The sequence below is a fragment of the Phyllopteryx taeniolatus genome, chromosome 9 (genome assembly GCF_024500385.1).
Source record: "Phyllopteryx taeniolatus isolate TA_2022b chromosome 9, UOR_Ptae_1.2, whole genome shotgun sequence".
NCBI classification, from domain to species: Eukaryota; Metazoa; Chordata; class Actinopteri; order Syngnathiformes; family Syngnathidae; genus Phyllopteryx; species Phyllopteryx taeniolatus.
In genome coordinates this window covers 3493512-3505879 of record NC_084510.1, presented here as the reverse complement: position 1 = coordinate 3505879, position 12368 = coordinate 3493512, and the positions used below count along the sequence as shown (strand labels likewise).

The window sequence follows — 12368 nt, the reverse complement described above, 5'->3', positions numbered from 1 at the left end:
TTTTGGTTTTCTCATACAAGTGTCCAGAAAAGGCCCCTCTGACAGCTTCTTGTTTAACCCAGTTTTGTATCTCCTTTTTCCATATTTGGCTAAGACTGCCCCCTTTGCTCTGATAGATTGCCTACGTGTAGAAGACCCACTTGTGAGAGCACGCGTATTTATGTTGACAGTGCTGGCTCGGGAGCGGAAAGGGAAGGCAGAGAGCTTCGCTAGTGACATAGATCAGCTTGAGGAATTCGAATGACCTGATTCCAGGCCTCTCGGCAGAAAAACATTTGGAACTCAGGAATGCGTGGACAATTTAAATTCATATTTCATGTTTACTCTATTACATCTCAAATACTAGAAAAAGTAGGTTTGGCAAAATATGGAACCTTTTAAGTACTGTGTTTTATTACATTACATGATTATAGGGCGCAATATCAATGAACGGTTCTATTTTCACACAAAGCGCACCGGATTATGGGGTGCATTAAGCGAAACAAAATAGTCAGATAAATCAAACTTTATTCTACTCATTCACAATAATTCTCAACATTGTTCAGTTGTAACACAAAATTCAAAACATTACACTCACTTTTTCAGTTCATTCCTCTTCTACAAATCCATCAAATTCTTCATCTTCAGTGTCTGGGTTTAACAGTTGGACGATTTTGGCATCAAGCAGGCCCAGATCCCAATGTACTCATCCCAATCAGTCTCGTTGCTGTTACGTAGCTGTTCGTGAAAGCTCGGACAACACTTGAGACTGATACCTTAGCCCAGGCATCCAGGATCCATTAGCAGATAGTGGCGTAACTGGCCAGGCGTTTTCTCTCAGTCTTGATGAATGTGTGTTCGCCTTCTGCCATCCAATGGTCCCACGCAGCTCGCAATTTAACTTTGCATGACCTGTTGACACCAATATCTAGCGGTTGGAGTTCTTTGGTTAATCCACCCGGATTTGTGGCAAGCTCCGAATTAGTTTGTTTCATTTGAGTTTTGACGGTCTCGGTGAGATGGGCGTGCATGGAGTCGCACATCAAGAGGGATGGAGATTTGTGGAAACAGCAATCCGGTCTCTTGATGTAAACTTCTTTCAGCCACTCACTCACCTCCTCCTGGCTTTGATGATGACCCCGGCCGGACACTTTTGTTTTGGCAAAGTCTTCCTTTTGAAAATGACCAGTTTAAAATCTGCTTCGTAAGGATGTCTCTTGACAGGTGCCATTTTGGGGTACTTATACACACACCATAATATTATGTTGAAGCACAGTACGTATTACTCCACGTGGCCCCTGACTACGGTAGCCGTCATGCTCCAACAAGCCATCAAGCAGTGCGGCTTCGTAGTTTACCAAAGTTGTACTAAAACAGTTTGACAGATTTTTGAGGATCGGTTCGAGGTCAGTAAGCACAACCAGAATTAATGCATAAGGCGCACTGGATTGTAAGGCGCAATGTCGATTTTGGAGAAAATTCAAGGACTTTAAGTGCGCCTTATAGTCCAAAAATACGGTAATACAAGAACAAACAATTATGTTTTCATGCTTTTTTTTGGACACGCAAAGTTAACATTCACATTGCAAGGTTGATGACGTATGTGAACCAGTGGGTTAATGACTTCTCCAAGAGCTAATTGGAGTCAAGAGTCAGCCATTCTATAGTCCAGTTAATGTGATAAGATTGGAGGTGTTGGTAAAAGCTGCCCGTTCCTATTAAAAACACACCATTTTTAGTTTTCCATTCTCAAAAAACATTGTCCGATGTGAATCCTACCTCATAGAAAAGAGCTCCCAGAAAACCTACGATTAAGAATTGTTGACTTGCATGAAGCTGGAAAATGTTGAAAGCCTTGATGTTCACTAGTCCACAGTAAGACAGTGTGTCATGAATGCAAAGAGTTCAGCACCATAACTACTCTCCATAGAAGTGGCTATCCGTAAAGACAACTGCAAGAGCGCAGAATGATAAATGAGGTGAAGAAAAATCCTAGTATCAGCTAAAGAGTTACAGAAATATCTGGCACATGCTAACGACGTGTGAGATGTAGAACATTAAACAAGAATGGATGTCATTGGCGGACACCATGGGAGCCATTGATGATTTGCAGTTTGCAAAAAGTACATGGAGATTGCCCAGCAGTACTGGCAAACTAATCTATGCACAGATGAAACCAAAGTTGTTGGAAGGAACACACAATGCAATCTGTGGAAAAGAGAAAAGGCACAGGACACCGACACTGACTTCATCCCAACTGAAGTGTGGTGTCAGGAGCCCCTTGGTTTGGGACTACTTTGCTGCCTTAGGGTGTGGACTCAGCTGTAACCATTTTCGCAGGAGAACCTAAGACCATCTATCTGTCTGCTAGTTGAAGCTCAACAGAGGTTGGGGGATGCAACAGGGCAACGACCCAAAGCACAGAAATAAATTAAAAAACATGGCTTTATCAGAAGAAAACATGCCTTCTGGATTGGACCAGTCAGAGAACTGACTTTGACTTGATTGAGATGCTGTGGTATGACTTAAAGAGAGTGATTTCCAAGTTTAAGAAAATGGTGTTTGTCTATTGTTGTGACGTAGAGCATCATGTATTTATTGAACAATTTATGCAGAAACTTAAGAAATTCCAAAGGATTAACATACTTTTTCTTGCAACTGTGTGTATACCAATACAAATAACTTTTGTGTCTCTGGATAGCGTCCACTAATCAACGGTGGGGAAAAAATGCTATCCTATTGATCATTTTTTTTAAATTTATTTATTTATAAATCCTTGTACAAGTACAGTTCCTTTATTTTTGCTCTAGACTGAAAGCCTCTGGTTTGACATCAAAAGAGGAATATGCGATGAGATCAATTTAGTTTTGATTTTCTATTGTTTTTTTTGGTTTTTTACGGGTAGGCCCTATTTACATCTGGATCTGATTCACAACATGGAAGCTCCCACGGTGATCACCTTTTGTTTGAATCCACCTATTTTTCATGTGAGTGTTTTGTTGCCCAGTTCTTTCATATTAAATCATTATTTAAACAACAAATAGTCTGAGAAGTATATTTTCAGTTTAAGATTAGGGGTTTGCCTGTGAACAGTATGGTACCATTTATTATCAGGCCTCAATACATGCGGAACATATAGAGGGCCAAAATTACTTTTTCAAGAGCCCACTGTCACAAAAATAAATAAATAAACACGACAAAAAAAAACATAAAGCAATCAATCTCTGTGTTGTATGAAGCGGTTGTCGATGGAAAGTGGAGGTCTTCACCAGTTGATCATAGAAGTTGCGATCATAGCGTCATTCCTGTTCCCCACAAGCAAAGTTCAAAGTAAAAGCAAGATGAGAGAAGAATAAAAATCACCAACCCATTGCGCAACCATTTGGAATGTCCAAAACAACAAACAAAGAATGGGTGAATCAATACATTTTACAACAGAAACATTGTGATTGTAACGAAGGCACAATACAACTCAGCAAAATCAACAGATGTAAATACCAGGAAATAAAAGCTGAACTGTTGAACTCTTGTTTCATATTCATCTGTTGATGTCAAACCCAGATCTTTTCAGTCTACGGCAAAAATAAAGGAATTCGATACAGATCCAATACTTATTTGAGGGGTGTGTACATTTGCCGGTTTTGACTGTCAAAAGATGTCTGTGCAGTGACAGTACCAATAGTGAGTGAGGTCCTTTACAAGTGAAATCCAGGAAGATTTGATTCTGTAAAGTAATGTTTAATGAAGTTACTGTTTGTGTGTAAGTTTTCTATTTTCTGGTGGTATGGTCATTGACCAACTTTGTGTGAACAAAGGACTTTGAGTCGTATCTCCTCTCACTGATTTCATGAATTTGATTTCCATCGGTTTATGCTGGTTGACAAGTAGGAGCAAGGTGAAGATGTAAAGTTCTACGTTAGCCTCTCCCGCTAGTTAGGTACTGACTAGCTAGCTGCCACATGTTTATCACTTGTGATCAAAAGATCGAGTGCAGTGCCACTAACATTTTGAAACCCGAGAACAACTAACTACTTGGGTACTGATTAATACAAAGGGCTACCAGTTGGATACACATTTCTGCTATAACAAATTTGCTCCAAATACCTTTAATTAAATCCATCCATTTTCTATACCGCTTCAGGGTCGCCGTTGAGCTGGAGTCTATCCCAGAAATGTGGACTACACGCTGGCCTGGTCGCCAGTCAGTCGCAGGGCACATAGGCTATGTTCATACTGCAGGTCAAGTCAATTTTTTTCGCCCGTATATGACATATATTAAAGTTTTTTTTCATGTCGATGTGAACAGTACAAATCAGATTATTTTTTTCTTTTTTTTTTCTCTCTCCTTTCCCCCTCCCCCACCAAATTTGACCCAGGACTCTTTCATATGTGGACATAAATTGGATATGTATCCAATGTAACTGCAGTCTGGACACTCAGGTCATGCTCCTCCGAACTAGACTTCATCAAATGGCGATAAACGTCACAATTGTTTGACAGGTTGTTAAACAGACAGGCGTGAAAAGTAACGCCGGCCAAAGGAGAAGTTAACAGTCAGTGGCAAAAAGGATATGCTTAATAACTGATAAATACAAGAACATTTTGGCTCCGGTTGCACAAAGTCCTTGAAATTTACACAAATGCGTCAGGACTGAGACCAACACAAGGGGCCATATTTAATTACGTAAACACAATGCGCCATGTGACGTCGTGTTTTGTCTGCATGGGAGTCACTTCATGGACACATTCCCTTTAGATTAGAAGTCGCATTTGTTTTCGTAATGGGAATGACTACATAAAACAATCGGGTTAAAAAAAAAAATCAGAATTGGGCATCATACCCCGCAGAATAAATGTAGCCATCTAGAGAAGGGCAACCATTTAGTCTCATTTTCACATATGAGTGGGAACTGAAGCCATGCTACCTGCACCGAAGTTAGGCGAATGTAAGGGCAAATATACAAATTACCTTGACTTGGCTCCCGACATACTACTCCAGTATTATGTACAGTATAGAGTGGTACCTTGACTTTAGAGTGCACAAACCTTTGGTTTTTCCAAGTTGTCGATTTTTGCGTTGTGTTGCGATCCAAAGTTTGACTTATAAGCAAGCTTCACATACGCTGCTAATAGATGGCGGCAGACACGTCATCCGCCGAGCATCCCGCATCCATCCATCCATCCATTTTCTTCCGCTTATCCTATGTCGGGTTGGGCAGTAGCTTTAGCAGGGAAGCCCAGACTCTCCCCAGCCACTTCCTCTAGCTCTTCCTATGGGATCCCAAGGCGTTCCCAGGCAAGCCAAGAGACGTAGTCTCTCCAGCGTGTCCTGGGTCGTCCCCGGGGTCTCCTCCTGGTGGGACGTGCCCGGAACACCTCACCAGGGAGGCATCCAGGAGGCATCCTAAGCAGATGCCTGAGCCACCTCATCTGGCTTCTCTCAATGAGGTGACATTCCACGTCCCGTTGGCCAGCTTTTGTAGCCGGGGAACGGATCACCAAGGTCCCTGCCTCAAGACACCGCCTAACTCACATTGCACCTGACCCCTATGGCCCCTCCCACAGGTGGTGAGCCCATGGGAAAGGGGCCCACGTTACTCTTTCGGGCTGTGCCCGGCCCATGGGCCCCATGGGTGCAGGCCCCACCTCCAGGCCTGGCTCCAGAGGGGGGCCCCAGTGACCCGCGTCCGGGCAAGGGAAAAGGTCTTCCTGAATTTTTTAACATCATAGGGTTTTTTGGAGCTGTGCTTTGTCTGGTCCATCACCTAGGACCTGTTTGCCATGGGTAACCCTGCCAAGGGCATAAAGCCCCCGACAACTTGACTCCTAGGATCATTGGGACAAACAAACCCCTCCACCACGATAAGGTGACAGCTCAAAGAGGGGGCATGCCACATCTACCTCACAATTTGAGATGTAAGTAACTCGAGTTATGAGCACAGTCACCGAACGAATTAAACTCATATGTCAATGTACCACTAGCAGTTACCATTCATTCAACAAAATGAGTGTATAGAGTTTACAAACCTGATGGAGTATGTGATTTGTACATGAATTTCTTGACCGTACACCTGTGGTTGCACAAATACCTGTGCATGTGTGCATCACTATATTTGCAGAGACCCCTGTGTGTTCTGTTGTACATCACTTTACATGATCTTGAACTTGTGTGACAGTTAATGTTGAGAATGAATGAAGGATCTGTGAGGTGCTTATACCCATTCTCATTCATCATGAAAGTTGAATGTTTTAACATATATTATTAGAATGGTTAACATCTGCTAATACCTCTATGACCATTAAAGTTAATGTTACTCAGAGCATGGCCCGTACAAGGTTTTATGATGGTGTCAGTTTGGACTGTGAAACAAATTGATAAGAAATCAGAGCCCGACCGTTGTCATGAAACGGATTGTGTTTGACTTTTGAGGTTCCATTGTAGTTTAGTGCAACTGCTCTTGATTTCTGCTTTAAATGTCCTACCTGAACATAAGAGGTTTTGTGCGTTTACCTTTTCTCTGTTTCAGATTTGATGGATTATCGTCAGTTACTTACGTTATTTAAAGTATATTTTTTGCCTTATCCACTAAGCCCAATTACTTATCCAAGAACCCCGTTATAGCACCACATAGCATGGCGATGACTGACTAGATCACTATCACTCCCCAACACTTGTAGTTTGAGATGCTCCAAAAATACCCTGTTAGCTATTTCCTTGTAAAGGTAGAAGACCAAACATTTACTATTTTGGCTCCAGAAGATGTTTTCTACAGTATATGCAGTAGGTCCTCAGTTTACGATGTTCCCTTCTTTCGGCAACGATGTAACCTGAATTTGTACATAAATGTAAAAATATGGTGTATTCGATCACTAATGCAGTTGTAAAGTCATAATTACAGTAAACATTAATGGAAAATAGGCTGGAAATAAGCGGCAACAGACATGCCTTCTTGTGATGTGTGCTGACGTATTCTTACGCTGATGCACAAATTGCATGTCTTTTTTAACCTCTAAATGTCAGAACTGCAATGTCCCCAGAATGCAAATAGTCCAATCTTACTATCAAAGAAGAGACTCATTCCCCATCAAGCAGAAACTGGCATAATTAATGGACAGACAAGCACAATTACGGCACTTCCAAATAAATAAACAACAACTTTTTTTCCAAGTAATTTTTCTTTTTTGTGTCTGTGCGGGACTGAGTGCCAATCTAGTTTTCTATTTGTTTGCTGTTGATTATTTGTATTAAATAACTTGGGAAGGTTAATATCAAACATTGTAGTGTAGTTGTTTGTTTTGTGTATTTTGCTCATAGTCTTTTCTTGTCTGAGCCACCCAGAAGATGGGCCCTTCGTCGAATTCCATCTTCTCCATCACATTGACTTTGACTTCGTCGTTCATTCACTCTGTAGATTATTGCACACCATTTTGCACTGCATACTGTTTATTTCTGTTAATTACATGTTAAATTAGTGCCAATTGTTGAGCATACTTCTAGTTCCCACCAGGATAAAAAGACCACAAAATGGTGGTACAAAGCCAATACAAACAATATTCCCGAGTGTCAAAAAAGCGTGTATGCCACACCCTTTTAACATGGACATAAGCCAGTAACTCCAGTTTTGCAGGGTAGGAGTGTGGGTGGCTATTTTTGCTCTCATGACATATTGGGTAGAAAAGCTTGTGCGGAATGGTTGAGTCTGACTGTGGAAGGCATGGTGAGAGATACTGGATTCGGTCACGGAATTCCGGCCCTGGCTACTAGGTTTATTTGGGGTTCTGTTAGTCTGGCTAGGGTGGGTCAAACAAGGCAGCGATAGGGGATGAGAAATCGTTTGCAGTTCCAGAGATTCTTGAAAGTTGAAACCCATTCCTGAAAATCCAAACTAAGCAGGAAACTCAAATGCTGCACTGTTAGACTTTATCCGTGCCTTGCTTCTAAAGGCAAGCAATGTTTGAAACGGATGTAGATGAGTTGCGGATTTGTACTGATGTTGTGTATAAATGACCAGGTGACACTTTTGAACAAACTTATTTTTGAAAAAAGTGGAGTAACCGCTTTTTGGTCATTATGAAGAAAGCATGTGTCAGCATTGAATTTACTGGTCAGTCTAGGTTTTTATAAACCCCAATTCCAATGAAGTTGCATGTTACACGTTCCAAAAAAGATGGCACGGGCAACAAAAGACTGGGAAAGTTGAGGAATGCGGGAAAAAAAACACCTGTTTAGAACATTCCACAGGTGAACCGGTTAATTGGAAAGGGGAGTGTCATGATTAGCTATAAAAGGAGCATCTCCAAAAGGGTAAATTGTTCACGAGCAAGGGGCCAGGTTCACCACTTTGTAAACAACTGTGTGAGAAAATAGTCAAACAGCCGAAGAACATTTCTCAATGTACAATTGCAAGGAATTTTGAGATTTCATCATCTCCAGTCCATAATATCATCAAAAGATTCAGAGAATCTGGAGAAATCTCGGCTCGTAAGCGGCAAGACCAAAAACCAACATTGAATGCCCGTGACCTTCGATCCATCAGATGGCACTGCATTAAAAACCGGCATCATTGTGTAAAGTTTATTGCCACCTTGACTCAAGAACAATTCAGAAAACCATTGTCAGTTAACACAGTTTGTCGCTTCATCGGCAAATGCATGGCAGGCGATGATCTTAACCATTGGGCAGCCGTGGCCCAATGGTTAAGATCTTCGCCTGCCACCGTGGGGGACCTAGGTTCAAAACCCCGACTGGACCATCCGCCAACATCCCCCGGACTCACGGCTGTGGTGTCCTTGAGCAAGACACTGATACCCCGAAATGCTCCCCGGGCGCTTCAGCTGCCCCCTGTTCCAGTGTGTTCCACTAACATGTGTATGTGTTCACTGTGATGGGTTAAATGCAGAGAACAAATTTCGTGTGCATGCATGCATGTTCATGACAATAAAAGATGATTCTTCTTCTATTCTTCTTCTTCTTCAAACTCTACCATGCAAAACGAAAGCCAAATATCAACAACACCCAGAAACATTTCTCATCTGAGATGGATTGACACAAAGTGGAAAAGTGTGCTGTGGTCTGACGAGTCCAAATTTCAAATTGTTTTTGTAAAACATACGTCTTGTCGTCCACACCAAAGAGGAAAAGGACCATCTGGATTGTTATCAGCGCAAAGTTCAAAAGCCAGCATCTCTAATGGTATTTGGGTGTGTTAAGTCCCCATGGCATAGATAACCTACACATCTGTGAAGGCACCATTAATGCTGAAAAGTACATACAGGTTTTGGAGCAACATATGCTACCATCCAAGTAACGTCTTTTTCAGGGACGTCCCTGCTTATATCAGCAAGACAATGCCAAGCCACATTCTGTATGTGTTAAAACAGTGTGGCTTTATAGTAAAAGAGTGTGAGTCCTAGACTGGCCTGCAAGCAGTTCTGACCTGTCTCCTATTGAAAATGTGTGGCACATAATAAAGCCCAAAATATGACCACGGAGACTAATGAGCAACTGAAGGTTGTACATCAAGCAAGAATGGGAAAGAATTCCACCCACAAAGGTTCACCAATTAGTGTCCTCAGTTTACAAACGCTTACTGAGTGTAGTTCAAAGGAAAGGTGACGTAACTCAGTGGTAAAACTGTCCCAACGTTTTCGAAACGTGTTGGAGGCATTGAATTCAAAATGAGTGAATATTCATTCATTCATTCAGTCACCTTTCGTACTGCTTATCCTCACTAGGGTCACGGAGCTTATCCCAGTGACTCTGGGCGAGAGGCGGGGTACACCCTGAATAGGTCGCCAGCCAATCGTCAATTCAATTGAATATAGGTTGAACATGATTTGCAAATCGTTGTATTCTGTTTTTATTTACAACCCCAATTCCAACGAAGTTGGGACGTTGTGTTAAACATAAATAAAAACAGAATACAATGATTTGCAAATAATGTTCAACCTATATTTAATTTAATACACTACAAAGACAAGATATTTAATGTTCAAACTGATAAACTTTATTGTTTTTAGCAAATAATCATTAACTTAAAATTTTATGCCTGCAACATGTTCCAAAAACCACAGTTTTACATCACCTTTTCTTTTAACAACATTTAATAAACGTTTGGGAACTGAGGACACTAATTATTGGAGCTTTGTCGGTGGGATTCTTTCCCATTCTTGCTTGATGTACAGCTTCAGCTGTTCAACAGTCCGGGGTCTCCGTTGTAATATTTTACGCTTTATAATCCGCCACACATTTTCAATGGGAGACAGGTCTGGACTTCAGGCAGGCCAGTCTAGTACATGCACTCTTTTACTACAAAACCACACTGTTGTAACACGTGCAGAATGTGGTTTGGCATTGTCTTGCTGAAATAAGCAGGGGCGTCCATGAAAAAGATGTTGCTTCGATGGTAGCATATGTTTCTCCAAAACCTGTATGTACCTTGCAGCATTAGTGGTGCCTTCACAGATGTGTAAGTTACCTATGCCATTGGCACTAACACAGCCCCATACCATCACAGATGCTGGCTTTTGAACTTTGCGTCCATAACATTCCGGATGGTTCTTTTCCTCTTTGGCCCAGAGGACACGACGTCCATAATTTCCAAAAACAATTTGAAATGTGGACTCGTCGGACCACAGAACACTTTTCCACTTTGCATCAGTCCATTTTATGAGCTCGGGCCCAGAGAAGCCGGCGGCGTTTCTGGGGGTTGTTGATAAATGGCTTTTGCTTTGGCGAGTCGAGTTTCAAGTTGCACTTAGGGATGTAGCGCCGAACTGTATTTACTAACATTGGTTTTATGAAGTGTTCCTGAGCCCATGTGGTGATGTTCTTTACACATTCATGTCGGTTGTTGATGCAGTGCCGCCTGAGGGATTGAAGATCACTGGCATTCAATGTTGGTTTTCGGCCTTGCCGCTTAAATACAGTGATTTGTCCAGATTCTCTGAACCTTTTGATGATGATATGGACCGTATATGATGAAATCCCTAAATTCCTTGCAATTGTATGTTGAGGAACATTGTCTTTGAACTGTTCGACTATTTTCTCACACACTTGTTCACAAAGAGGTGAACCTCACCCCATCTTTGCTTGTGAATGACTGAGCAATTCAGGGAAGCTCCTTTTATACCCAATCATGGCACCCACCTGTTCCCAATTAGCCTTTTCACCTGTGGGATGTTCCTAACAGGTGTTTGATGAGCATTCCTCAACTTTCTCAGTCTTTTTTGCCACCTGTCCCAGCTTTTTTGGAACGTGTTGCAGCCATAAAATTTTAAGTCAGTGATTATTTGCTAAAAACAATAAAGTTTATCAGTTTGAACATTAAATATCTTGTCTTTGTAGTGTATTCAATTAACTATAGGTTGAACATGATTTGCAAATCATTGTATTCTGTTTTTATTTATGTTTAACACAATGTCCCAACTTCATTGGAATTGGGGTTGTAGATTTTACACAACGTCCCAACTTCATTGGAATTAGGGTTTGTATTATTAGTATTGTACGATACCACGTTAAAAAATAATTTCTGCTGCACTTAAGGTTCCGAAGAGCACAGTAACCTCCGTAATCCTTAAATGGAAGACATTTGGGATGACCAAGACTCTTCCTAGAGCTGGCCATTCAACAAAACTGAGTGATCGGGTGAGAAGAACTTTGGTGAGAGTGGTAAAGAAAAAAACAAAGGTCACTGTGGCTGAGCTCCAGAGATGCAGGTATGGGAGCAAGTTCTAGAAAGTCATCCATTAAATTTAAAGCTTAGCAGAGTTGTAAGCGACCTGTCCTGTGTGGGATAAGCTTTTTGCAAAGTCAGTTCATGTCAAGGGTTAGAGGAAATGAATCACTTGCTTGTCTTTCTTCCTGCTGGTGTCTGTGCTGTGTCAGCTTAGTTGAAGATCTAGCTTGTGTTCCTTCCCTGACAATAGGCATTTTGCTGACATGCATGATGTGGAAAAAAGGTAAAACAAAAACACAGTGGCATAAAAGATGTTACAGCACTTGAGGAACAATAAGAAACAATAGTTTACTACGTGATGACTATTTCTCATGTTTTTAGATATCTTTGCTATGAAGAAATCGTTTCGTTTCATTGTCGCTCAACCAAGTACATTTTACCAAAACAATCGTCAAGTCAGTCACTGATAGTCTAGTGGTTCACCCTCCTGACTTCCTTGCTGGCGGCGTGGTTTCATATCCCACAGCTGTCTACATGTGACAGATGATTTCTGGCAACCAGTCCAGTGTGAGTCCCCTTTTAACTGCAATGGGCTCCAGTTCCTCTTGAACATGAACAGGATAACCAGTAGAGAAAATGCATTGATAGTCAAGTCTTCCAAGTCCAGTCTTTTTTTCACATTTTCCATCCCCAGGCTTTTTCCAGAGTTGT

The 12368-nt window shown here is 41.5% G+C and overlaps 1 protein-coding gene and 1 long non-coding RNA gene across 3 annotated transcripts in view; both read left to right on the top strand.

The window, feature by feature from the left end:
* Positions 1-12368, top strand: part of sypl2a (synaptophysin-like 2a) — a 47229-nt gene that overhangs the window by 2580 nt on the left and 32281 nt on the right. Inside the window, exon 2 of one of the 2 annotated variants that reach the window (XM_061784799.1) lies at positions 4121-4218. The exons of the other annotated variant lie outside the window; for it this stretch is intronic. Within the exon in view, the coding sequence (XP_061640783.1) occupies positions 4204-4218 (15 nt within the window). The 5' untranslated portion in view covers positions 4121-4203. The remainder of the gene's footprint in view (positions 1-4120; positions 4219-12368) is intronic. 2 annotated transcript variants of the gene reach the window in all.
* LOC133483481 (uncharacterized) lies at positions 4228-12364 on the top strand. Its single transcript, XR_009790128.1, has 3 exons — positions 4228-5427; positions 5545-5895; positions 11525-12364. It is a non-coding gene; the product is annotated as an uncharacterized LOC133483481 (long non-coding RNA).